This window comes from Canis aureus, chromosome 3, assembly GCF_053574225.1.
Source record: "Canis aureus isolate CA01 chromosome 3, VMU_Caureus_v.1.0, whole genome shotgun sequence".
NCBI lineage: Eukaryota > Metazoa > Chordata > Mammalia > Carnivora > Canidae > Canis > Canis aureus.
Genome location: NC_135613.1, coordinates 11781253 through 11809060, shown reverse-complemented (window position 1 = coordinate 11809060; position 27808 = coordinate 11781253). Strand labels below are relative to the sequence as shown.

At 52.4% G+C, this 27808-nt stretch overlaps 1 protein-coding gene across 1 annotated transcript; it reads left to right on the top strand.

Moving 5' to 3' along the window:
- Positions 1–315: 315 nt before the first annotated feature.
- CALB2 (calbindin 2) lies at positions 316–27716 on the top strand. The gene is made up of 11 exons (XM_077889894.1): positions 316–481; positions 11731–11807; positions 14289–14378; positions 17150–17230; positions 20758–20814; positions 21372–21449; positions 21912–21967; positions 22285–22324; positions 22708–22761; positions 23344–23415; positions 27113–27716. The coding sequence occupies exons 1-11, from the start codon at positions 388–390 to the stop codon at positions 27227–27229; spliced, it is 816 nt and encodes a 271-aa protein (XP_077746020.1). The 5' UTR covers positions 316–387; the 3' UTR covers positions 27230–27716.
- Positions 27717–27808: the final 92 nt, after the last annotated feature.

Genomic DNA, 27808 nt, shown 5'->3' with positions numbered 1-27808 from the left:
TCCAGTGGTCCCCGTTCTTCGGCTGCGGAGGGTCGCACGAGGCCTCGAACACGGCGAGGCGCGGGTGCCGAGGACCCGCAAGCTTCTCGTGGGATCGTGGGCGGCGGCTGCGCTCCGGAGGCAGAGGGGCGCCCGAGGGGTGTCTGCGCCCACGGGCGCGCCCCCCGCCCCCCGCGCCCCCCATCCCCCGCCTCCCCCCGCCCCCCGCGCCCCCCCCCGCCCCCCGCGCCCCGGCGGATCCCCTGAGCGCGCGCGCCCCCTGCCGGCAGCCGGGCGCGGCCGCAGCCCCGGAGCGTATATAAGGGCGGCGGGGCGCGCAGGACGGCCGAGTGCGGAGCCGAGCCGCGGGGACGACGCCGCGCTCCCGAGGTCGCCGAGCCGCTCGCCATGGCCAGCCCGCAGCCACAGCCGCCCTACCTGCACCTGGCCGAGCTGACGGCGTCCCAGTTCCTGGAAATCTGGAAGCACTTTGACGCAGACGGTCAGTACCTGTCAACTTCTGAGCCCGTCGGCCCGGGGCCGCGGCGGGGAGGGGGCGGGGAGGGCGCGGCGCGGGGGTCCCTCTGCCCCGGGCGCTGTTGCGCCCCCAGCCTGCCGAGGTCGCGGCCGGGAGCGGGGGAGGCGCCCGGCTGCTCGGCTGACAACTGCCAGCAACTTTACTCCTCCGACGCAGACAGACGGCGGAGAGCCCACCGGCTCTGGCAGCCTCATTCCGGGCGAGGGGAGCCCCCCCCACCCCCCGGGCGGGCCGGGCCGGCCAGGCTCCCCACCCTGCCCCTGCCTTCCCATCTTCTCCGCCTTTCTCTTAAGGTAATGGCCTGCCTTCAGCTGCTGCAGCCACAGGTCTCAAAAGCCCACCTGCTTCTTTCTTGGGGTTACCCTTCTAATACCGGCTCAGCCCCCCTTCACTGTCCTGGAGGTTGGGGCCAGCTGGGGGATACTGAAGGGAAAGCCTTGGCGTCGCCAGACGTACTGGCCGGGGGTGGGAGCGGAGAGGGACGTCGGGGCCCTGAACACCCCTTGGGCTTCCTTTGTCCATTTCCCATCCTCCCTGGACAAATGGGTCCCCTATAGAGCAGCAGTGGGTGTGGTGGGGCAGGGTTGGGGGACCATCCGAATCTGACCTATTCCCTCCTGGTGATAGTCCTGGGTGCTTTTGGTGACACCATCTCTGGATGGGGGGGGGGACGCAATCTTAAATGCCTACTGAGACACTGACTCACCCAAAAATCAAGGGCTGGACTGAATGACCTTAGGTCGCATCTCTCAGTGCTGGTATTCCAAGAGCCTATGATGGTCTGACTGAGGGATAAAGAGCCCCCCGCCCTCCGCCTCTTTAGGAGCTTCTGATATCACTAAAGATGTTTTCTCCACCCCTCCAAAAAAATTAAGTGATCTAATTCTCTTCTCTGAGGTCCGGGCTGGGATGGGCACCCAAAATGTTATGACATCTCAGATCACTGGCAGGGCGTTGGTGTCGGGTGTTTATCCTGGGACTGACAGGGGTGGGGGGGATGGGAACCAGAGGAAGGATCAGTGGCGGCTCACTTAAATCCTTCCCTCTGCCTTCCTGCACCTGCAGGGCTAAGCAGAGGCCCTCTGCCCAGAGGGCTTGGAGAGGCAAGGGTTAATGTCCAGTAAAGTTAATGAGTAAAGTTTTGCTCCCTTGGAGCCAACTGAGCTTGAGAGCCAGAGGACTAGGCCTAGCTGGGGCCGTGATCTGCCTGCGAATTACCGAAGGAGGTGGATAGATTGTTAAATCTGTAAAATGGGGCCAAGGAGGGGTGTACTTTCAATCCCCAGCTGGTGCCATAAAACTGCCTCGGTGAAAAGGGCTGTAAGGTGCAGCCTCTTGGTACCCGGAGGACGTGCACATTCCCTAAGGATGCATCTGCCAGTTTATCTGCACCAGAGACTGGCATGATTCAAGGAAAGTTACCAAGTGGCCAAGGTTATACTACCGGCCTCCTGCCAGATGAGTCAGCTCTAATAAACGGAGGACTCCGTAGCTTTACCCCTGGCCTCGTGGGGACAACCAATAGCACTCCCAATAATCCTGCAAATCCTTACATTTATCTGAGACCTCATACTGTTCAAAACACCATCACACCTTCTGGAGTCCTGGTGAGGCTGCTGGGCAGGCCGTGGTGTCTTTTGTGCAGATGAGGAAACAGGCACGAGGGGTGAGTTCTCAGAGGCTGGTTCTGGGCCAGTGTTCGTCCCCAGGTTTGGGGTCAGACTTTTAGGTTGGGGGAAGGGTTTTCCCATGATGATAGGTACCAGTTCCCCCCCACTTGCCCACAGAAGAGCCTCCACCACTCCCAGCCTCGGAGGGGATGAGCCTTTCCCCTAACCTCAGAAAGGGGTTCTTGTCTTGGCTGGAGCAAGGAAAGCTAAGTTAGCACTAGATGCAAGAGCCCCCCAAAGACCCCCAAAGCCATTGTGCCTCTGGCTCCCTCCTGCTTTGATGTGAAATGGGAGCCGAATGCCTGCTCCCTGATTCCTCTTCCACACACCCCGTCACCCTCTCTGGTCACTGCCTCAGGGAGGCCCCCAGGAGGAGCCACAGACCTCAGAGAGAAAGAAGACAAAGGGGCTTACAATGCCAGAGATGGCACAGAAGCGATTCAGGAAAATGAGGATACGGCCAAATTGGAATTCCACTGAAGGACCGAGAACTAGGCTGTGGACTGCCTTGCTGTGTACCTACCCTGCCCAACCCCTCCTGCATTCCTAGAGGCAGCTGGGGTGCCCATCCCAATCCCCTGAGGCGCTCCCTGCCCTATCTGGGCCTTCCCCTCACCAACTCTGGCTTCTGTTTTCATCTTGGGGTTTTTTCCTGGTATGAAGTCCCTGTGCCACTTACAAACTTAATGAGCTCTGGGACGACTTTCCCTTGCAGCCCACCAAGTCCCTGGAGCCCAGTTAGGCGTAGCCCCCAGGGGACAGAACCACTGGCCCAATCCTCCTGGACCCTCTAGGAAACAAAGACAAGGCGACCTTAGGAGAAGCTGGATGCCAGACAGTGGAGATGGGGTAGGGGGGCCCTGACCCTAACTCAGCCCATTCCTCACCCAGAGAAAGAGTCATCCGGGTGACTTTGCCTTAAGAGTTAGATTCTTTTCACAATCATCATCACTCTTGTGCAGAAAGGAAGGAGTGGGTGTTTGGACAGAGAAAAACTGGGACTCAAAAAGGCAAAGTTCTTTCCACAAGATCACATGGCAAGGGGGGGGGGGGCAAGAAATCCTATCTCCTAGTACCCTGCACCATCCCTGGACTCTTCCTTGGCAGTCACTGAGGTCATGCATTTGGGAGGGTTTGGGTGTCATCTCTCAAAGGCAGAGGTAGGGAAGACCGTAGCCAAGCCCACGCTATGACCTACATACCACCTCCATGCTCTGAGTGACCCTTACATGACCCTATGTGTCTGAGTCCGCTGTCCAGGTGTTGCCTGGTCACCGCTTTGCCAGGAATGTCCTCCCTCTGCAGGATCCAAGCAGTGAGGGATGCCCAGCTCAGAGCTCACACTGTCCTGTCTAGGTGGATCTGACCAGACGGGCTCCCAGGCTCCTGTTCCGCCAATGACCAGTAGGAATTTCCATGGAGAGCCAAGGTGTGGCTCAAGAGGGAACAGCCTTTAGGAGCCACTGCAATCACAGAGATAAGAGGGGTTCACTCCCAGAGGCCAGGGACATCCTGGGTCTAAGCAGGGGATGTCACTCATCCCCAGAATCTACCTGACATAGAAACACTCTCATGTGTACAAAAAGGTTATATGAACCGGGGCGTCTACTACCGAGTTCTTTGGAATACCGGAGATTTGAAGGGAAAGGTGCTTCACCAGGGAGCAGAAAAATGAATTGTGCCATTCTCTACGGGGGAATATTATGCAGCCAAGCAGAGTGAGGTGGAGCATTTCCACCGATGTGCCCAAATGCCCGAGCTGTACTATTAGGATTTTTTTTTTTTAATGGTAGCAGGACATGGTTACCGCATGAACCCATTTTCATTATTCACGAAACGCATACGCTAGAAGATACTTGAAACATGTTAGCAGGGAATGGAGAATTCTCTACTCTCTCTACAGAGTGGAGGAGGTAAAATTAAAAGGCATTTGCTTTTATGAAGTTGATTTCTGTAGTGTTTGAAAATTTTATAAGAGCTTCTGTTTCTTGTGTGAATCTGCAAAACAGTAACGAGGTAAAAAGAGATACATCTCCAGGTGTGCGAATCTGCCCAGACTCTTCGGGGCGTTTGCCTGCCTCCGGGTGGCCCTGGTGACGCAGGGAGGGAGCCCGGGCCCTACCTGTGGGGACCTCAAGACCTTTGCAAGTTAGACCCTCCTCTGTCCTCCTACACCCCATGGTGAGCACAGAGGCTCCGGGACCAGGGACTGGGAGGAAGCTAAGCCACAGGGCCCGTCCAAGGTGGCGAGGGGCCTGAGCAGCTTGCCCTGGGATCCCGAGGGAAGGCTCTTGGAAGAGTAAAGAGGACTTGCCAGACAGGGTGACACTCTCCGGGATAGATGAAGTAGTTACACAAACACTAGAACATTTCCAGCGCAGTGGGACGGTGCTGTTCCTACGATGATTAGAGGACTCGTTAAAACGATCACTTCCAGGCCCAAGAAAGTCAGAGGGGTCTGGCGCAGGGAGCGGAGATCGAGCTGTCTTTACACGCTGTCGCCGGGTCCCCGTGGGGTCTGTGTGTCTCATCTGGGACAGCAGGGCATGGATTTGGGGTTCCTGATGGCAGGATGTGGGCTTCTTTGGGAGCTCCCCCTGTCCCACCTGGGGTAAGCCCTAGGATTCAGTCCCCCACCCTGTTTGACCCCTAAACCCCCGCACCCTTTGCTCACAGTGCCCTTGCTCTATGCATCTGCAGCCAGTGGTGGCGGTGGCCCTGCGCCGGTGGCCCTGCAGCCTGCCCCTGGGGGCTGATTGCACCAGCCCGGGAGCCACGGTGTCTGCGAGGAGCTGGGCTCCCCCGGGAGGCAGCCCCAGGACGAGTTCTCACAAACAAGAGGCTCGAGCCGCCTCCCAGGGCAGCCAGCAGCCCAGCTCCCAGCTCGGCTGGTCTCTTTCCCCCTGGGCCTCGGTGGCTGTCCTGGCCGAAGGGGAAAGCTCTTCCCACACCTGGGGAGCCAGAATTATGTGATGGGGAACCACACCTGGGGAGCAGGGTTGAGGCTCCTCGAAAACACCACCTCTCCTGGCAGCTGTGCTGGTAGCTGGTCTGGCCCATGGCGTCCCAGGCCCCTGTTTGCCCAGCGGGGCCCATCGGGGCCTCTGACCTCGCTGGGCCCCCCGGCTCCGCCTTGGCCCTCTGCTGTCCACCCTGACCCGCCTCTGGCCTCCGCATGCCTGGGAATCGGCCGGCATTGGGCTACCAGAGGTCCTCAGGTTCGGAGGACCCAGCCCAGCTCCAGAACCACTGTTCCAGAAGCTGCACAGCCCCGGAACTCAGATTAAGAGTTGTGTCTGAACATTCATCCGGTAGCTGTTTGCACTGTGTTTTTTCACCCCTGGAAGCCACTGGGAGAGGTGTTTGCAGGAGCGTGTGTGCACGTGTGTGTGCTCATATGACTGACAGGCCACACAAATGTAGGTGTGGGCAGGGGTCGTCCCTGGGATGAACAGGGAACCAGGCTGTTGACTGTAACTAATCTCTTTCCCCCTCGAACTCCCCCTCTCCTCACCTGTGTGCTTACCTGGCCGAGCCCTGAAGACCAGGTGGGCCGGGGAGTGGGACGCTCCTCGTAAACAGTGCATACCCTGGAATGTAGTATTAATACCAGGGCGGAATCTGAGGAAGCCAAGTTCTTGCCCCAGAGGGTGGTGTCTGGCTGTCCCAGAGGGTGCTCAGGCCTGTGGGGCCGGAGGGCTATTTGCCTTTCCATAAATTTGAACTCCAGACAGACAACCAAGTGGCTTGGTCTCATGAACACTTTCTTAAGGAGGAAATCTGAAATTTAGCAACTCCTGTCCTTGAGTCTTCTAACCTGTGCGTCTCAGAGAAACAGACTGGTGAGTGCTACTGCGGCTAGGCCAGTAGTTCTCGAACTTGGGCATGTGGGAGGGCCTGTGAAAAACAGATTCCTGGGTCTCACTCCCTGCGCTCCTGCCTCTCCTGCCTCGGGAGATCTTAGGTAGGGTCTGGGAGTCTGCGTTTCTAACAAGCTCCTGGATAATTCCAGCGCTGCTGCTCCACAGACCCACTTGGAACAGCCAGCACTTCTACTCCAGGCCTGCTAAATTAGACTCTCCACTTTAATAAGATCCCCAGGTAATTCCTGCTCACCTTAACATTTGAGACTCACCGTAAAGCAGTCCTTAACCCTGGCTACACATTAGAATCACCCAGAGAGCTTTGAAAGCATGCCCAGGAGAAGTCCCCACCTCGGCCGTCAATTAAATAAGAAGCTCGAGAGGCGGGGCCCAGGCAATGTTGTTTTAAAAGCTTCCCAGGTGACTCTGGGTACGGCCAGGGCTGCGAACCAGGAGTATACTCTTTGAGGTGAAGAGTTTACAGCCATGGACTGGTTTAGAGGGCAGAGTATAAAAGCGATGCTTTCCATTCATGTGAGATTTTACACTTTCCAGAATGCTCTTCTCAACATTACCTCGTGTGGCTCTCACAACAGCTCTATAAAGTAGAAAGGGCATGCATAGGTATACTCGTTTTAGAGATCAAGGAATTGAGGCTCACAGATGCTGACTTGCTCGACGTCACATGGACAGTCACAGAGCTGGTGGCGGAATTACACCTCTTACTCCTACCTGTCCAGCTCTTAGAAAATCTGTACACACAAACCTCAGTGAGAAACAAGTAGCCCTCTTTCCAACGTGGAGCACAGCAGCCTTTCTTTGGTCAAGGCTTTCCAGGTGTCTGTAATCAGCTTAATTGTAAAGAAGTGTCTCTTTTTAAGATTTTATTTGTTTATCTGAGAGGGAGCGTAGGACGAGTGGAGGTGGGGAGGAGCAGACGGAGAGAGAAGCAGACTCCCTGCGGGCATGGAGCCTGGATAAGGGGCTCGATCTCAGGACCCCGGAATCATGCCGTGAGCCGAAGGCAGACGCTTAACTGACTGAGCCACCAAGGTGCCCCCCAAGAAGTCTTGTCTCAGTTTAAAGTGGGAGAAACTGAGGCATGGTGGTGGTGAGGCATGGTAGCAAGAGGCCAGTAAGAAAAGATGCAGGGTCCCTGACTCCCACCCCGCCCCCTCTTCCTAATGTTCACGAGATGTGGCTTGTTAGGAAGGTAAGGAGTGGCAGTTGCTATGGCAACCACATTGTTATCAATGCCCATCCACATGAGGTTTGCTTGGTGGCCAGTCACCCCACGCCCTGATAAGAGGGTCATAGAGAAAGCAGTCCGTTTGTCTAGTGCTGAAGTCGGCCTTGGGAGGATGTAGGTCAACCCATCCTCCACCCCGGACCGGGGAGAGCAGCTGCCGCCTGGGTGATGGATGGGGGCTGCTCTGAGGGGGACCAAGTAGCAAAGACCTTTACCCCCCAGTGATGGAGGACACCCCTCCCGGGCCGCACAGCCCCTGCTTCCCTAACCGACCCCTGCTCCTCTCCCTCTGCCGTCCGCTGGTAGATCCTGGCAATTCTTGTTTGACAGCCTCGCCCCACTAGACCATTGAATGCTCCTGGGAATAAGCCCACATCTAGAACATGTCTAGAGCTCCCTGAGCACCGGGCACAAAGTGGAACTGTTGTTTACTTCCAACAACCTAGGCTTGTTGATTTGAGCCACCGTTTGTCCCTTTGTTGGGGATACAGAGGGGAAGCGGTAGGGGGATTCCTAGCAGGGTGCAAGGGGCTGGCCAGCCTCTGGGACCCTCCTGCTGCCAGGCTGTGCCAAGTGCATTTGGGGAGGGGATTTCTTTCTATTGTGGCACCCTCCTAGGCTCTGGTTATATGCCTCTCTTTCTCCTTCTCCACCTGATAGCTGGGGCTTCTCAGGCCTTCCCTGCCCACCACCTACCCCATCAAGTAACCCTGGCCGTCCCTCTCTGTTCTGTTACATCATTTTTCCTCTCCCTTGCTGTCTGTCTGCCCCTGCCCCATCCCCACCCAATTAGATCATAAGCCCCATCCTGGCAGACCTTGTCTCGCTCACTTTTACACCCCTGGTGCCTAGCGTACAGCAGGCACAAAGTGGATGCTCAATAAATGTTGAATGAATGAATGAATGAAACCTAGATCAGGAATTAGAATACTCCAGTTCTGGTCCTGCCTTGCTGTGTGTTCTGGAACAGATTGCTTACGTTCTCTGTGCCTCAGATTTCTTTGTCACAAGAAGAGGCTGCAGCACTGCCATACTGTGATCCTGTGTGTGGCAGGATTGCAGCAGCTTGGAAGACAGGAGCTCAATCTCCTGCATTTTCCTATCCCCACCGTGCAGCCTACACAGGGCCCTCCACGTAGTGAGGCCTCACATTATCTGCTGAAGCAAAGAAAGGAGCGAATGTGCTCTGGAAAATTAAAAGTCTATCTGTGAGGCGTTACTGCCGTTCACAAGCATCCGTACGCTCCCTGCTGGGCAAGACGCTGGCTGATTGTCTGGTTCTGGAGGTCATTAGACCACCTTAAACCTTTCTAGAACAAGAATAAACAAATACATTTATTCTTCGTAAGCTTCAGAGAAACCCCGAGGAGAAGGTGGGTCCCATACTTCTGTGCTTGTCTTCTTCCCGTTCACACTGCTCCAAGGGACGTGGCTCGGTGCCGGCCTCACCTGCTTCGGCCTCCCTCTGCACCCCAGAGCCTCCCAGCCTGCAGCCAGCAGCCCAAGGCCAAGGTGTCCCCCAGGCTGGGCAGTTGGCAGAAACACGAGCCGCGGTGGGAATGACCGCTGGCATCCTGGAGGCGCAGTAGGGGCCAGCACGCGCCACGCGTTATTGTTCCACGGAGTCTTCGCTGCTGACCGCATGAGGAAGGCACCGTCATTATCCCTGTTTTATAGGTGAGGAAACAGATCCCGAGAGGCGACATCCCCAAGCGAACCAGCGAGTGATAGAGGCAGGAGAAGAACTGGGTGCGGGCGCCTCTGCAGAAGTGTCAGCAACCCGCCCCGCCTCCCCTAGAGCAGGTGCCCAGCCAGCAGACTAGTGGCAAGCAGGACCCACGCTGGTGGCGGGGGGTGCCCGACAGAGCTCAGTGGGCACTCCCTCAAACCCATCCTCCCAGATCATTGCAGGGAGTGACGAGAAGAGAAAAATTAGTTGTTCCTTCAGCCCAGAGGCATCATCCACTAGACTGCCTTTTGCCTAGAAAGCCCTTGGCTCTTCCGGACACCCCCTCTCCAGCGGGCCTCACAGGCCAGGAGACACACGCTCGTGCAATTTCACCAAGAACGATGACCACTCTAGGCCTGGGGAAAAAGGGAGCTCAAGTCTCCTTTCCCCACTCCCGAGATACAATCACATCTTTTCTCTGCAGACAAAAATACATCATTTATCTCAACGGGATTCTCTCCACGCAATGTTTAGTGCGGCAGCTTCTCCACTAGGGGGCGCCTCTAGGGTTAGTTATTGGGAATCGAAATTCTCAGGGGATGAGGTGGGGGGAGGGTGAGAAGAGCCCCCAGTCACCCCATCCCACTCCCAAAGGCCAAGTTAAATACTCCTTTTTCATTTTCTTTAAGATTTTATTTATTTATTCATGAGAGACACAGAGAGAGAGGCAGAAACAGAGGGAGAAGCAGGCTCTGTGCAAGGAACCCGATGTGGGACTCAAGATCCCAGGATCACGCCCTGAGCTGAAGGCAGATGCTTAACCGCTGAGCCACCCGGCATCCCTCCTTTTTTTCATTTTGTTTGTTTTGTTGGTAATCCCATTGGCCCTTGAGGAAAGCTACCGATTGACTATTCTCTCTAGGAACTTTGCTCCATTGTTGTACATCAGATTTGAAACTTGACTTGAGGCCAGTGGCTTCCAAACTTCCTGCACATTGAAATCACCTGGGGAGCTTTTAAAAAAAGACCATGATGTTTCCTTCACACCCCAACCCAATTACATCAGCATGTCTAGGGGGTGGGAGCCAGACATCCATATATGTTTTTTTTTAAGATCCTAGGAGATTCCAATTTGGGGGAGTGTGGAGAGCACTGCCTTTGGCCTGACTTGCCGCCCACAGATGCCTCCTCGCAATCACAGCAGAGACGAGTGACCTTAGCCAGGGACTCAACTCACCCAGGCTCTAGGCCATCTGGGTTCAAGACTTGACAACCTTAAAGGTCTCTCACCACTTATGTGATCTTAAAAGTCAGGCACTGACCTTGAGGCCTGGTCCTGGTAACTGCAGTGTTCACTCGGATTTGACCCATTTCCAATGACAGGTTCTGGTCATTGAACTAGAATAGCAACGTTTGCAGTCCACGCATAATGGGTGGCTTCATAGGCTTTACACACAAAATCCCACTTAATTGTAGTAACTCATTTTGCAGCTGACATGGGTTAAATGACGTTCCCAAAGTCACACGGGGAACAGGCTTTGACTCCATTCACAGACCCCACAGCCTCCCTCCCCATTACCAGCAGCCATCGCCTCCCCTACATAGAATCCCCGGGGCTGACTCTCTCGGGTGCCCCCATCCCGAAGGATAGATGCCCTTTCTCTTCCCTTCTGGGTTAGTGTCCCAGAGCTGTTGTAACAAATGCCACAGACTGGGTGGCTTAAAACAACGGAATTTTTTTTCTCTTACAGTTCTGGAAACTGGAATTCCAAAATTAAAGTGTCAGCGGCCTGGCTTCCTTGTGGAGGCTCTCAGGGACAATCCTTCTGTGGCTCTCTCCTAGTTCCTGGTGGCTGCCACCAATCCGTGGTGTTCCTCAGCTTGGAGCTACATCACTCCAGTCTTTGTCTTTCCATAGTCTTCCTTCCCTGTGTGTCTCCCTGTGTCTTCACATGGCTTTCTTAAAAGGACACAAGTCGGGGCCCCTCGGTGGCTCAGTGGTTGAGCTGCTGCCTTTGGCTCAGGTCATGATCCTGGGGTCCTGGGATCAAGTCCCGGTTCGGGCTCCCCACAGGGAGCCTGCTTCTCCCTCTGCCTATGTCTCTGCCTCTCTCTCTCTCTCTCTCTCTCTGTTTCTCATGAATAAATAAAACTAAAAAAAATAAAATAAAATACACAAGTCATTGGCCTAGGGCCTACCCTAATCTAGTATGGCTTGTCTTAACTCATTCCCCTGTTTCCAAGCAAGGTCCCATTCTGAGGTTCTGGGTGGACATGGGTTTGGCAGGGAGCAGAGGGGACCCTTTTCAATTCCATAGACCCTCCCACTCCAGAGACCCAAATTCTGTCTGGGACCTTATTCACCCCTGTAACCAGGCCTGCCACTTGCCAACAAACCCGGATGCTGATAACCTGTTGTCCCCATTGGATCCTAGGTCCTGGGGCTTGCCCAGCCAGTTACAGACAGTTCCCGGCTTGTTCCACTTCTACCAGCTTGGCCCAGATGCTGGTCCCAGTGTTCTCTGGCTACTGAATGTATACCCCAAAGACACATGGTTGTTCTTGCAACTGCACAGTTGAGAAGACTCTGAGAGCAGGACCCCCATCCCTAACACCACACAGTCCGAGGCTAACCCAGACACCTGCTGGTTAGCCAATGAGAAGTCCTCCCTGAAGCTGCGCCTTCCCCATCCCCCTACCCCCCATCAGTCTTACTATTTAGCTCCAAGGTCAATTGCTTTTTTTCTTTGCTTTCTTCACAGGAAATGGATATATTGAAGGTAAAGAGCTAGAAAACTTTTTCCAAGAGCTGGAGAAGGCAAGAAAAGGCTCTGGCATGGTAAGCCCAGTACTCTTTCCCATTGTTTGATTTTTCTATCATCCTGGTCATGGCTTTGGTCAGCGTTGTCTGTCCCAAGTTATGCATTGCATAAGCCAGCCTGACACCTCTGGTCTTTGACCTTCCAAGTTTTTATTTTATTTGTAAGGATTTTTTTTAATTGGAATAATCCCTTAAAAAGAAAACTTGGGTGTCTAGGATTGAGGGGTATTCATGAAAGGATACCAGGGGTTCCTGAGCTCCCCCACCCCACCAACTGCGAATCTTTGTATATGTGCAAAGATTTTTTTCCCCTAAGGAATAGTCCAGAGCCTAGCTAAGATTCTCAGGGGGATCATGACTCGATTGGATACCTCAGGGGTTTCAAGTGTCTTTATTCTGGACCAGAGTGTCTTAGCCTTGGACTATTGACAGGGCTGGATAATTCTTCATTGTGGGGGGCATGTAAGATGCTTAGCAGCATCACTGGTTCTCCCCAGGAGATGCCAGTAGCATCCCCTCCAAGTTGTGACAATGAAAAATGTCTCAAGAAATTACCAAATGTCTCTGGTGTGGGACACAGAATGATCCCCACCAGAGAACCACTGTTCTAGACCAACAGTCTGGAATCCTCAGCAAGGAGCTAGAGAAGAGGATTGCTCCAAACCAGCATCTGAACCAGATAGTACTGACTGGCCTCGTTCGTGGAGGTGTCCAACTGCCTTTCTTAGCCTGCCTGCAGCGACTCCAAATCACGTCCCAGCCCCTTAATGGCAGGGTCACTGTGGGGCCTGTAGTCACAACCTGGCGCTCTTAATTCACTAAAGCCTTTAGAGGACTGTCTGAAATACCGAAAAGCTAAGGTAATCGGAGCTAGTTTATTGTGATTCCTACGTCTGGTTCTCAGATACACACAGACTCATTACCTCCCCCCAGCTCCCGCTGGTCCTTTGGGGGTCTCCCCTCTCTCCCCTGCTGCGTGTCTGTTGGTCAATCTGCTGCTTCTTAAGAAATCTTCATGGGGCAGTTTGGGAGATGAGTCACAAATCCACCAGTGAACTCCCGGCCCGGAGCTCCACGGACTGCCCCAGCAAGGAGGAGGTCCAGCCACGGGCTTAGGCGATGGGGGTGATTCATGAGTTTGTTTATCAACTGTTCCCTCATCACTCCTCATTACTAGGATAATGAAGCCTGGATCACTGAAAACACAGGCTTCAAGACTGATTCTGGGATCATGAGGTAGGCGGAGGAATGTGTTTTTATGAAGTGCTTCTAGTCTGAAATCTTAGTCATCCCTTCCTCAGATGGCACCATGGGTGTTTCTCAAGGCTGTCAACAAAAATCTCAACTGACACCGTCCAGGACTGGTGTTCAGTGCAGCTGTCATATGGTAGAAGGAATATGGCCTTAGAAGCAGGCGCCACAAGTTGCAATTCTAGGTACGCCGGCCGGTGACCTCAGAAGACGCTTCACCTCAGCCTGCATTTGTGTGTAAAATGGACAGGCTACTCACGTCACTGGGGCTGTTGTTAAAGCTAAACTGGATGACCTCGCTTGTGATAAGAGCCTAGGGACATTCTGTGCATAGTTGTAAATGTAAGGCAATAAATACTGATGAATAAATAGTGGCAAATTGAAACCAGTTCCCAGGTAGAAAGCAATAGAAGGGATACAGAAAAGACTGTCTTCTGAAGAATTGGTAGTTTCCCGGGCCCAACCAAGGACGTGCACAACCCACCCAGAAGTCATCAGAGAAGCCAAGAAGAGGCACCAGCTGCTCCAGTAGACTCGCCATTGGTGAGGGAGGAGGAGGAGCTCATTCATGCATATAGTGATTCAGCAGCACCCAAAACAGGCTAAGATTTAACAATCTCGGAGAGCCTTAGATTTAAGGTAGGCAATGATGCGCTAAAGGAGCGTGTCAAGTTCTCTGCCTTGGTAGTAGTCACAATAATCTAGTGGATAATTTAAATTACCTCTCAGCTATTGGAAGACTGTCTCCTCACATTCCTCCTGGCATAAAATCAGAGTGAAAAACACGGATTGCCTTTAGACCTGAGAGAAGAAAATACGCAATTTATGTTGGTTTGGTGCAGTGCTAGTACCTACTGGGGTGTCCTGGAATAAGTGGGTTGTATTAGAAGCTGCCTTGGTAGACTGCTGGGGCCTCAGTTCTCACATCTGAGTGATGGGAGTAAGTCCTCGCCCTTCTGATTGAGCTGTGGTTTAATCCCATCTCAAAGGCAGTGGGGCAAATTTAATTACACAAATTACATGGTACAGGTGAACCATCCTCATGTGACTGAGCCTCAAAGGAGAGATCACTTGGATTTGAGGGACCCTGGAAGAGAAGAGTGCAGCCCTGACCACTCAGAGCATTGACCCAGCCTGAACAGATTTGGGGTGCAAAATGAATCGCACTACTGCCATACCAAGCGGGTGGGAGATCCATGGTTCACGTGGGGCCCAGCAGCACAGTCAGCCTCCTTTGTCTTTCCCCAGATGTCAAAGAGTGACAATTTTGGGGAGAAGATGAAGGAGTTCATGCAGAAGTATGACAAGAACTCAGATGGCAAAATCGAGATGGCCGAGGTGAGTCCTACTATCCTAGCTAAGAGCTACACGGGAGGGGCCATCCATCACCTCTGCCACACACAAGTATTCTTCTAGTCTTCTAAATGAGGGGGTGGTCTGGAAACCCCCACCCCACCTCTAGCACTTAGGCTGACCAACAAGAACAGGTGGGACTTTTTCTGTGTCTCACAAGGAAGGAAGCAACAAACATTGGCCTAAGACAGGGCTGGAGACCTTAAATGCTCTCAGGGTGCCAACAACTATTGCATATGTGTGATGAGCCCAGCTAAAGACAGAAAGGAGCAGAGCAACGAGAGAGTTCATGCCCCACCTAAAGGCATCCAAAGGCAACATTCTTAATTAATTGATTTTTAGGTACACAATTTACATATAGAGCATGTATCATTTATATGTAATATATATACACACATTTATATTTGAATAAATACATATCGTTAAAACATAAATTGAAGCATATTAAAAATTTTAAGAATTTATTTGAGCAAAAATTGATTCAAATGGGGCAGCACCAAACCAAAAATGGTTAGGAACACTCCACCAACTGTAGCTGGGGAAAGACTCTTATAGAGAAGAGGTGGGAGCAGAGCAAGGAAATTATTTGATTGGCTATTTGACATTATTTGATAGCTTAAGTGGTTGCATTATTTGGGAAAGCCTCATTGGCTGTTTTGACTGTTTCAGTTCGGGTTTGCTCACATAGGCTCCTAAGGCATTAAGGCCACCTCAGTTTAATGGCTTCCTTGTTTGACTAAACAATTTATGCATACACACGTACACACGTTCATACATGCACAATACATATGCATGTGTGCGCCAGCCTAACCACACACCTCTGGCCACCAGCTTGTCGTGTAGTCTAGGGGTCAAGAATAATGGAAGCAGCACACCAATGAGGGCATAGCTCCTCCCAGGTGACTGGGTGGGATGCTGCCTTCAGTCAGTCCCCCAGAAGCAGAGACTGAGGCAGAGATTCAAGTAGATGGGATGCATTGAGAAAGAACTCTCAATACCAGGAAAGAGCGCAGCAGGAAAAGGCAGGCAGAGGAAGGAGCCAAGGAAGGATGTGGTCTCAGCTGGAGCCTGTCTTGGCCTGATCTCACCGGGAGCTCCAGAGTGTGGATTGTGCCACACTTGGTCTGACCTCGGGCAAGGGGTGGGGTGGTCCTTTGCACTCCCATTTCAGTCATTGCATACAGGCTGCCCCCTCTAGGTGGGGGAGTTGGGGAGGAGGGCTGGAGCAACAGTGGTTTGGTGGAAGGCAGCTGTGCTGCAGGGGGCAGCTAGTGGCCTTTAGTGGTCATCCTTCACTGCATGAGGGATGGCCCACCAGCCTAGCTAAAGGGGATCTAGGAAGGGCCCCAAGAACATAGATGCCTACGCTGCAAGTCTCAGAAAATCCTGACTCAAATGGGCCTAGCCCAGGGGTTACCAGACTTTTTTCTGTAAAGATCCAGATTATGGTAAATGTTTTAGGGCCTGTGGGCCATACAGTCCTTGTCCCAATTCTTTCAACTCTGCCACTGTGGCACCAAAGCAGCCATAGACAATATGCAAATGAATGAGCATGGCCATGTTCCAAGACAAGTTCATTTACAGAAACAGGCATTGGGCCAGATTTGGCTCCTGTGCCATTTTTTACCTACTCCTGCCTTAAACTAGAAGAGGCTCCCAATGAGAAAAGCCATGGGACGGGTTGGCTCCGGATGAAAGAAGCCAGGTCCTCGGCCCTGCTTCTCTGCAGTCCTCTGCTCCCAAAACAGCTTCACCCTCGGGCTGGTAGCAAGATGGCTGGATGGCATCACATCCAGATACAACCATGTCCAGATCCATCTCTTTTCCCCACTCCTAGGAGCATGGAACCTTTGCCAGGAGGACTTTTCGCAGACCTCCCCTCACATCTCATTGGCCAGGTCTTGGTCACATGGCTCCTCATAAGCCAATCATTGGCAAGGGAAGCAGGGTTCCCCCATTTAGTTGACTCAGACCCAGGAGGATTTGCCTGTGACCCAAGGAAGCTGAGAGCAAAACAAGTAGGGGACAGCCAACAGCATTTGCTAAACAAGAGTCTTTTTGCATTTTCTAAAAACCAGATTTGCTGAGGTATAATTCACATGCAATAAATTGCATTGATTGGAAGTGCAAAGTTCTGTGAGTTTAGACAGTTGTGTACAGCCATGTAATTATCACTGCAATCAAGATGCAGCACTCCTATCACCATTAAAAATCCCAGGCAACCACTAATCTCAGATTCGTTTGCATTTTTTTTAGAATTTTATATAGACGGAATAATCTATTAAGTATTCTTTTGAGACTGGATACATGCGTTTTATTTTAAGATTTTATTTATTTGAGAGAGAGAACACATGAGAGAGAAAAAACAGCAGGGGGAGAGATAGAAGGAGAAGTAGGCTCCCCGCTGAGCACGGAGCTGGACGTGGGGCTCATCCAAGGACCCTGGGATCATGACCTGAGCCGAAGGCAGATGTGTAACATGTTTAACCAACAGAGCCACCCGGTGCCCCTGCTTGTATTTTAAAGTGGCACCACCTTCTGTCCCTTCAGCTGCTCATCCCCTAAGATGTGGGGTGACCCAGATGCACTTCTCAGAACATCCTTCCTCCCTTGTGAAGGGCTATTCTGGGGGAAAAAGCAAATTGCGAATCCCCCGCTGCCTTGCCGCTGGCCATTTACCATCCTCCCTCCAGGAAAGTCTCCTCTGCTCCCTGGGAAGGCCCTCTGTAATGTCTGTCACTCTCTGGCCCCCACAGCTGGCGCAGATCCTGCCAACCGAGGAGAACTTCCTTCTGTGCTTCAGGCAGCACGTGGGCTCCAGCACCGAGTTTATGGAGGTGAGGCCAAGGCGCTGCCTTTCTCCCGTGTTCAGAGCCAGGCCCACCCAAATGCCTGGGAATGGTCCCCTGGGAGATGCTAACCACCCCCCCACACCCGAACGCCTCCCCCTTAGAGCTCCACTACTCAGAGTGTGGTCCATGAACCAGCAGCATCAGCATCGCCATCTACTGAGTGCTTGTGAGAAATACAGAGTCCCTGACCCACTGAATCAGAATCTAGATTCCAAAAAGATCCCCCAAATGACATGAGCGCGTCAAAGTGTGCAGAATATGGTGAGAAGTAAGTCTGGGCAAGTACACTTGGGAAATTCCATGTACACACTTATCTCCCCTTTGAAAATTGGTCATAGACATTTGTATCCTGGGGTCTCTGAGAAATCCTGCAGTGAAGAGACCTGCTTCACATCATTTGGCTTCAAGATGTCACATACTTTGTTCTCAATAACATTAGTGTCCCTTGAAGTCAAGCTTCCAAGGAGCATGCATTTATGTATCGTTCCAAAGCTGGAAGAAGACCCAGGGGGAATTCTATTTGCAGTATCTTCCGGTTCTGATTCTTCACTGTGGTCTGGACTGCAGTGCCCCCCTTTAAAAGAGATCTTTGCAACAGAAATGCTTTGAAATCCCCATGTGAAATAAAACATCCGAACTCATGTGGGGTTTTTTTTTAAGTAATATTCAACCACTAGATTGAACCATGTGAAATTGCTGATCTTTGACCATTTTTGATTTGCAAAGATTGGTTATCCCAAATGGTTCCACCAAGTACACGACTAATCCTGATACCCAGCAAACTACCAATTATTTCTTGGTATTTTTCCGGATGCAGCACCCTAGTCATTCAATATACGTGTCCCTCGGAGTGAAACTCAACCCATACCCCCCGCACTTTGCCTGCTATAATGCTGACTGGCTTTCAACTTGACTTGAGTTGCCATTCCCCGTGTTAAATCCACTCCCAGACACCGGTAATCCCCTCTCCGTGATTTACTGCCTAAAACTAATGGCGAGTTAGCCCAGAAACCCACTGGCATGGAGTTCCCCACGTGGGTAGCAAGTTGGTTAGAAATAACCGAGTCTCTGGGCAGAGAAGTCAGTTTTTAGGTGGCAGCTTGCCTAAGCATCAGATATGGATTGAATTTTATGGCACTTTAAAGGATTTTCTCCAGTTTTTTCAAGATGGGAAGATTCCATAAGCTGGTAAATGACATTCTGACATTCTTAGCCCTCCTCTAGTGTGTCTGGGGGAAAGTCTGCAACTACTTGTCAGAGTGCAAAAGGGAGCATTATGCCTGATGGCTCCCTCCCTGACTGGGGGGCAGCGAAAGCTTGGCCACTATTCCACCTCTGATCTGGAAAACGGGGATAACAGTAGTTTGCAGGGGAGCAGAATTGCTTAAAGAGAAGCAAAAAAAAAAAAAAAAAATACAACCTTTCTCTGTCTCTGTCCCCTTCTCTCAAAGTCATTAGAGGTTTCTCTGTGTCATTGACATGATTCTATATTTTTATCTGTCTTTATCCTTTAATCCACAGTATAACTGCTGAACCAACACCCCCACCAAGTTTCTCGGGACCCACTATCCCACAGCACACACACACACACACACACACACACACACACACACACACACACCCCGATTGTCCATTTGTTCCATTTTTATCAGCTGGAAACATGAATTGGTCCCTCTGCTGCCCTGAAAAGCTAGTGCGGTCAGAAAGCTCCATCCCACTGCTGAGCACAACATTGTAATTTCTAATTTTAGTGACGCCTCAGGATTTCTTTGAGATTTCACAAAGCCCAGGTCCCTTGAACTCTTTTCCTTGAATGGGAAGAGAATGGCCCACTGAAGGCCGAGCACAAAGTGCTGGTGGGCAGAGAAGTGAGCAGGAGAGTGTGGGGGCGGGGGTGGGGCGGGGAGGGAGGAGGTCAGCCAGCTGGGAGGATCTCTCCAGAAAAAAAGCAAAAACCAAAGTGATGCTTTGCCCTGAGTGGGGACTCGGGCCCCTTTGGGTTGCCCTCCTTTTAGGCAACTTAGTGAGTATCTGCCTTTTTTCCCTGTCAGGACTCAGATGAACTAATTTTTTTTAAGATTTTATTTATTTATTTATGAAAGACACAGAGAAGCAAAGACATAGGCAGAGGGAGAAGCAGGCTCCTGCAGGGGGAGCTCAGTGTGGGACTCAATCCCAGGACCCCGAGATCATAGCCTGAGCCAAAGGCAGACACTCAACCACTGAGCCACCCTGGTGTCCCAGATGAACTAAATTCTAATGCACTAAGTATATGCAGGTGGCTGGTGAAGTCGTATCTGTAAACCTGCGCATATTAGTACTTTCTCAAGGGCAGGCTTTCTGGGCCTGGGAAGAAATATTTTGATGGAACCAAAGCATTTTTTTCCCCCCAGAGAAAAGATGGTCCCCTAATCAAATACCACCTATCCAAATTGTCTGTGGTATAAGTCTACCCTTTCGTTGGGATTTGCTCACATCTTAAAACTTTTTTAAGAATCAGGATTAAAAAAAATACTAATAGATTTCCTGAGCCACCACTATACCAGGAGAACTACACAGTCTTGTCTGCTGATGTGGAAAAAAGATTCTGGGATCTCTAAAAACTCACACTCCTGACAACAAAAGGGAGACATGAAATGGCGAGGGGAGGGGAGGCAGGGGATCCAAATTTGGTAAAATAATTAATGCCTGCTGATTCTCAGTAAACCAGGTGTCACTGGTGTCCACTGAGCAGTTTGAGCTGGGGAAGAAGAGACAAAAAGTCAAGGGGCGAATACTTGAAAGAAAATCTAAGAAATATGACCAGGAACCTACAGAGATCAAAGATTTGGGGAAGTGGAGTTCTCTAGACTGAGCACAGATGGGGTGGGTACCTTAAAACAAAACAAAATGGAGAAAGGAATGCTTTTGGCCTTGAGATAGTCTGAGCAAGCTGACTACACTCCCAGCTCTGCTCCCCCTCAGACGTGGGTGCTGTGTGCACCATGACTGGAGGGATGGAGGAAGGAATACAGTGAAGAGTAACCAAAGCCTGTTTCTGCCCCTTCCAGAAGGTTCTGACCCTTGCTCCCTCACCCCAAGAATGAGAAGCTTCCAGAGCAGTAAAAGAACACACTATATGCCCACAGCAAAATTGGATCCACTGGACCCTAGATCTAGAAGTTGCTTGGTTAGCACTTCAGAAAACCATAACCCTATCCAGAAAAAGAAGAGAAAAGAAAACCATAACCCTAGTTACAAAACAACCCAAAAAGAGACCCCGGCTTGTAGCCAGTTGGGGTGGAGAGACATTGTCCCAGCAGGTTTTTTCCTTCTCTATGTGACCTTGGCCAAGACACTTCCCTTCGTTTCTTCATGTGACACAGAAGCGATGGAGCTAGACCATCTCCATGTCCCAATCCCTCTGTAATATTCTTGAACATCAAGACCCAGTCTGGTCCACTAAAGGAAATAGGAAGGAAGCTCAGACATGTTGGCAGGTCTTTGCAAACAGGTTGGCATTCCCCTTGCAGGCTTGGCGAAAGTACGACACCGACAGAAGTGGCTACATTGAAGCCAACGAGCTCAAGGTAGGATGGGCCTTGGGGACGGCACGGAAGGCACAGAGAATGGGACTGAGGCCCGGGGGCTGGTAGGTTTAAGGAACCCGGGGAGGGGGGAGGCGTTGGATGAGGAACCAGGGTTGGTAGGCTGCTTGGGAATACTTAAGCCTGGCTCGGAAACGGGGACGTGTTCAGGACGGCCGGGTGAATCGGTAACGTGGAACTGTAGGGCCACCATGGAGCTGGGCCAAACTATACTCGTTTGCAAATGAGTGTCCAGGACAGGCACCTTCGTGGCAGTTCCAGCAGGCTGGCCTCCCGGCTTGCCCCCCTACCCCTCCATTCCTCTGCAACTAGTGACCCCCAGGCCCTGTGTCCTGGGCTCTCTGAGGGGGTGAAGTTGCATCCAGGAGGTAGCTCCAGGCCTTCGTGGCCATTCTGCAAGCATTAGGGATTAGCACATTATGAGGGATGTCGACCATCCAGGTGGGAGACCTCAGAAAACAAGCTGACTAGTGACTGATGGAGAAGGAATGGGGGCGCCGGCTGAGTCAGGAGCTCTGAGGAGACCTTTTGTATTCTAGGGATTTCTGTCTGACCTGCTGAAGAAGGCAAACCGGCCATACGATGAACCCAAACTCCAGGAATACACCCAAACCATAGTGAGTGGGCTGACGCACAGGACAGGGGGCGCCAAGCCAGTGGGATTCTGGGTTTGCAGCGTCTTTTGTTGGCTGAGTCTTCAGACCCCGGTGAAGTGACTCCCAGTGGCAACTGGCAGCAGAGATGCCGGTCCCTGGCCCCACACACCCTGTCTGAGGTCCTCGCTGAGCTAGTGTGAGACTGGGAGCATCTGTTTCCATGACAACCTCCAGAGCTCTGGGAGAGGATGGGCTTGGAGAGGGTGGGCCTTGGGTGCTGGCCTGCTGTGCTTCTGGGGCCCCGAGAAGGGGAGAGAGGAGCGGGGACCAGTTTAGACCATGCTGGCCTCTGGCCCCCGGGTGACCTCGGAGGAGGCAGGAACACACCCACCATCTCCCCTTCTCTCCAACGAGGGGATGGCAGGTCAGGGCCACATGAGGGGTCAGAGCCAATCACCCAGCACCTCTGTCTGTCCCCAACAGCTGCGGATGTTCGACTTGAACGGGGATGGCAAACTGGGCCTCTCGGAGATGTCCCGGTAAGTGCCCGACCTCACCCCTGGGGTCACTCTTCCCGGGACCTCTGCAGACCACTCCGTGCCACCCTCCCTGGCTCTAAGACCAGTCAGTGGGGAAAGTGACAGGGTATCATGAAGCTCAAGACCAAGCTAGAGTGAAGGCACCTCAGTGTGTCCGTGTCCCTCCTTGTAGAACTTGCCACTAATTCCTAATGCCCAGAGACTGCTTCTAGAACTACGGGCGCCGCTTCCACCCCCAACCCCCCTCCCACCCCTGCGTACCGTTGTTCTTGCCTCTGCCCTGTCTCCTAAGCTCTGCTCTAACACTTTCTTTCCAGACTCTTGCCTGTACAGGAAAACTTCCTGCTTAAATTTCAGGTAAAAGAGCCACTCTGCTTTCCTTCCCTTCCCTCATCCCCATGCACAGCACCCTGCCACCCTCCTGTCCGCCCTCCAGCACACACATGCACATTCACATACATGCACACGTGCACACACCCAGACACACTCGCTCACACACATGCACACATGCAGACACATAATGCTGGCTCATTTTTATATACATACAGACGTGCAGACACATACGCTCGCTCACTTGTGCACACATGCACATGCAGACACGTGCTCGCTCACACATGCCACGTGTGCACACACATGCACAAACTCGTACTCATTCGTGTACACACTTGCACGTGCACGCACACACACACACACACTCTGCTGGGCTTCTGCTTCTCTCTTTAATACCTCGGGCCTTACAGGGCATGAAGCTGACCTCAGAGGAGTTCAACGCGATTTTCACATTTTACGACAAGGTAAGAGGGAGGACAGCATGGGATGGAAAAGCAGGGGTCACGTCAGCAGGGGAGCCCCCAGGCCCAGATGGCTCCACTTCGTTCAGAGTCAGGAGGTGCTCAGTACTGCGCCCTCCGAGCCAGGTCATAATGTTGCACTGGAGCCAAGTGCTTTGCTAGGACGTTGGGAGGGAGAGGCCCTCCTTACCGCCCATCACCCCTCCTTCGCTTGCCCCCAGCTGTGTGGCTCCAGTAGTCTTCCTCATAACTAAAGGGTGGGGGTAAACTATAAATAAGCCCCTGTGCCTGTCCTGACATCTTAGGGAGTTAGCTAAACGCTTCCTGAACCCCATTTATATTTTCAGTGCAAATGAAAAACCTCAGACGTAAATTTGCCCTCAAGTGTCCTGTTCCTGCCTTGGCTGGTAAAGTCAGCAGTTAGGTGTTATTTTGACACAGTGCGGTGTGAACGCCTTTGCGCAGCAGGAAGGGAGGTCAGGCTGCAAGCTCCCTGGGATGAGCTGGGGGAACTAGGAGGCAAGCTGGGGAGAGGGTGGGGGCCGTGAGTACTAGAGCTCTGCGCTGCCTCTGCTCCCCCACCAGGACGGGAGTGGCTATATTGATGAGAATGAGCTGGATGCCCTTCTGAAGGATCTGTATGAGAAAAACAAGAAGGTAAGCAGCTGAGAAGCCCGGGCAGGTGGTCCTTGGGCAGGAGACAGGCTCCTGAGGGGCGGGGGGGGGGGGGAATGTGGGCTGCATTTTACTCTCCTCTCATCACCCGTTACTAGGCAATGGCAGCTTGGGGGCTGTCACTTTTTGTTGCTGGTTGGATGCTTGGGTGATTGGTTTATGTTTCTTTTCACTGTAGTAAAATACACGTAACCCAAAGTTTACCATCTTAACCATTTTTAAGTGTATCCTTCAGCAGTATTAATACATCCACATTGTTGTGCAGCCATCACCAGCACCACGTCCAGAACTTTCTGCCCCGTGCAAAACTAGAACTCTGCACCCATTAAACAACCCCTCTCCATTTCCCCCCTTCCCCAGCCCCTTGCCCCCACCATTCGACTTTGTCTCTGATTTGACTGCTCCGGGTACCTCACAGAAATGGGATTATCCAAGACTTGTCCTTCTGTAACTGGCTTACCTCCCGGAGCATAATGTCCTCTGGGTTCATCCATGTTGTAGACGTGTCGGCATTTCCTTCCTTTTTAAGGCTAATATTCCAGTGTTTGCATTCACCACTTTTTTATCTGTTCATCCATCAACAGCTACTTGGGGTGTTTCCACCTGTTGGCTCTTTTGAGTGAATCTCTGATGAGGCACCGGCAGCCTGTCTGGCGAGGTTCAGGCAGGGTCGGCCACGCTGCCATCAAAGACGACTTTTTCCACCAGGAGAGATATGGGAAAGAGGGGGCCGGGTGGAGGTGAAGGGATTCCAGATTGATTAAATGCAGAGTCCAGAGGTGAGCAAGAGGCTGAGAGGAGCCACGGAAACATTTGTTCCCCTCAAAGCAAAGGCAGAGGGCTAAACTATTACTTTGCTTGGTGGCGTCGCTTCCAGGACAGACAGCAGGTGGCAGTGGGCTCATCCTGGGTCCCAGGGTCAGACGGTGGCAGGGGGGACCGCGAGCCGGCAGCTGTCTTTGCAGCCACCTTCCCTCACCTCCTGGAAAATGCCTTTTTCTGAGCAAACAGGTTTGCTGTTTTAATTAGATGATGAACACTCCATGAGTCCTTGTGTTGCCTAACCGCCTTGGCTGCCAGGCAAGAGCTAAATTTACTGCTCCGTTTCAGGGGGAAAAATTCACTGCAGCCTCTGAGTCTGTCTCCCCTTCTAGCTGCTTTCTGACTGTTTCTTCTTTGTCCTGAATATCATTCTTCATTTCTATAATCCTACATTAATTTTGTTACCTACCTACAAGTGGCTTTTGAAAGAGGCAGAGAATAAATTATAAGGGAGCACGTACTTCTTAGGAAGAAGGACATCTTCACAAGGAATTTGAACTCGGCAGATTCTTTCCTGGCCCCAAATTCTAGGAGAAAATTATTTATGCACCCTTATGAGTCCAAGAGATATTGGGCATCCTAATGGAAATTATCTTTAACTCTAATTATATTAATGAGGCATAATTATTCTCCATATGGCCCTGTTCTACACCTGAGGCTGATCAACTCTGAAGGCAAGCATTAAATCTAGAGTGACCTGAATTTTCTGCTCATTGCCTCGCTGGGCTTTTTTTTTTTTTTTTTTTTTTTTTAAGATTTTATTTCTTTGAGAGAGGGGATCCCTGGGTGGCTCAAAAGCTTAGTGCCTGCCTTCGGCCCGGGGCCTGATCCTGGAGTCCCGGGACTGAGTCCTGCATCAGACTCCCTGCATGGAGCCTGCTTCTCCCTCTGCCGGTGTCTCTGCCTCTCTCTCTGTCTCTCATGAATAAATAAAATATTTTAAAAGAAAAATTGAGAGATAGAGCACAAGCAGGACAGAGGGACAAGAAGAGGGACAAGCACACTCTCTGCTGAGCGAGGAGCCCAATGACATGGGACTGGGTCCCAGGACCCTGAGATCATGACCAGAGCAGAAGGCAGATGCTTAATGGACTGAGCCACCCAGGTGCCCCTGGGCTCTTTCTTAATTACCACAAAACACAAGTCCTGTGGCCAGTTTCACTCCAGATGTGAAAACAAAAACAGGTGTTGGGGTTACGAACTCCAACTCTGAAGGTTAGAGAAGGAACTACAGCTGTTTACCTGGGAGTCTTCCACCTGTACAAAGCTCAACATGTGGCACCTGGGGATGGAGAACATGATCAGGAGCCACAGGACCATAGCAGCAGCTCCTGTGCTGGGAAGAGAGAGGCCACTTTTTTGTGAATCCACACGGCAGATGCACATTCCATTTGAATGGTGCCAAGTCTGTGATCCAGATTCTGAGCAGATTCATGTTTGAGGCTTCTGAGGGACAGGCTGGTGAGATCCAACCTCAGTATTTCTCACCACTCCTGAGGCAACTGCAGCCCACCAACTCCTTCCCCAGCTTCGAGCAGAACTTCTAGACGTAGAAAGTGAGCTGCCCTCTCCCTGCTTGCTGCTAAGATTCTTGATGCCACATTGAATCACTGGCGAGGGGCAGTTTCAAGCTCCAGGTTAATATGTGGGGTCCCTCCCTTAGCTCCTAATTTGAATGGTAGGTAGTATTATGGACTAGGTGTTATGTCCAGGGACTTCACTTTAGGGAAGATGTTTCCCAAAGCTAGGGATGCTTGTAGAGTGCCTTTGAGGTGGGTGGTGGCACAAAACCAGCAGTCAGTCAAACAACACAATAAAAGGCTGACCCTTGAGCACCAAAAAGGAGGTGCCTGAGGACAGGTGAACCAGATAAATAGACTTCGGGACTCAGGAGACTAAGGATATTTGTGGCTGTAGACTTGGTCTAGTCCTTTAGCAAATACCATAGTCTTTTTACGTCACTTTTCTCATTAGCTGAATGGGGGAAAAGACCATCAGCCTGAAAGGGGAGGTACTAAAAAAAATTGCCAACATTTTTAAGACAGGTAGAGAGGAGGGAAGGGGTGGAAGAGGGAGAGTGTGTGAGCGAGGGAGAGAGGAAGAAAGGGAGAGAAAAAGTGTAAATGGTTGATACCTTTACTATATTTCACACCTGTTGCTTATTTTATCCAGATCAATTCTTGTAAAGCATGCATTCAACACAAGGCATATTAGGTATTGACACTGTTTAATGTTGGCCTCCGTTGTACATGAGACAGCGGCCACATATGTCTGTGGGTCACCTGTCTTCGTGGCCCCTGAAGTAGGCAGGTTGAGCTCTGCTGCTGGAGGAGGCAGGAGTTAGAATTCTTGCTGACATGGGTGGGGTTTAGGGAAGTATGGTCTGTGGGGCCTGCTGACACCACCAGGGAGCTCCCGGGCTGCAGGGATCTGCGCTGAGTACCAGAGGCCCAGGGAGGCGGGGACTCGTATCAAGTCCCCAGTCCCGCAGAGAGAGTGACCGCCGTCAGGAGAGCTGCCGATTTTGGAGGGCATGGTAGTTGTCCGGGGCCTCGCTAGGCGGGATTCCCCGTCATCCCTCACTAACCATCCTAACACCTCGGTGGCCCCGCTGTGCCTGTGCCCATCGCACAGATGAGGCAGCTGAGACTCAGAAACGTTGGATACTTGCCCCAAAGCAATGCAGCCAGGATGACAGAAAGGGAGGCTTAAGGCAGGGCTCTCGGACTCCAAAGCCCACGTTTGCAGGGATGGGATTGGAGGAAGGTCCTGGCGGGTGGGCTTGTGAATGAGTGGATGGGCCGCCCCGGGGGAGCCATCCCGAGAGGGGCTCTGACGCCCTCCCTGTGTCTCCTAGGAAATGAATATCCAGCAGCTCACCAGCTACAGAAAGAGCGTCATGTCCTTGGCTGAGGCCGGGAAGCTCTACCGCAAGGACCTGGAGATCGTCCTCTGCAGCGAGCCCCCCATGTAAAGGGGGCCGGGGGGCGGCTCCCGCACCAACCCCCCCCCCCCCGCCCCTGCTGCCCTGCCCCGGCCCCGGAGCCCCTGAGCGCCCCTCCCCGCCCCTGCAGCCTGCGCACCCCGCACCCCGGCCTGCCGAGCAGGAGAGGAGAGACGGAGGGCGGCGGCCCAGGCCTGCGGGCGCCCCCTGCGCGGAGGGACCCCCGCCGGGCCGGGCCGGGCCGGGCGGGGCGGGGCGGGCTTCCCCCTTGGCTGATGCATGAGCTCGTCCGCTGTAAGTTCGGCTTCTCCGCCCACGGGAGCGGACCCTTGCTCCCGCCCCCGCCAGCACCCGCCCGCGCCCCCAGGTCCCCACCACCTGGTGACGGCGCAGCTGTCGTCTGAGTCCCCGTTCCCGTCCTCGCTCCGCGTGCTCCCTTCCTCTGTGGGTTCCTCGTCTCCTTGTTTACCAAAGAGTTTACAGACAATAAAGTGGAAACGTCCCGCGTGGAAGCTCACCCAGTTCCGGTCGGGTGGGGTGCTTCCCTCTGCAGTCAGCAGCCCTTCTTGACAAGGAGAGGGCCTGTTCTACTGGGTGGGGGGAGGCACT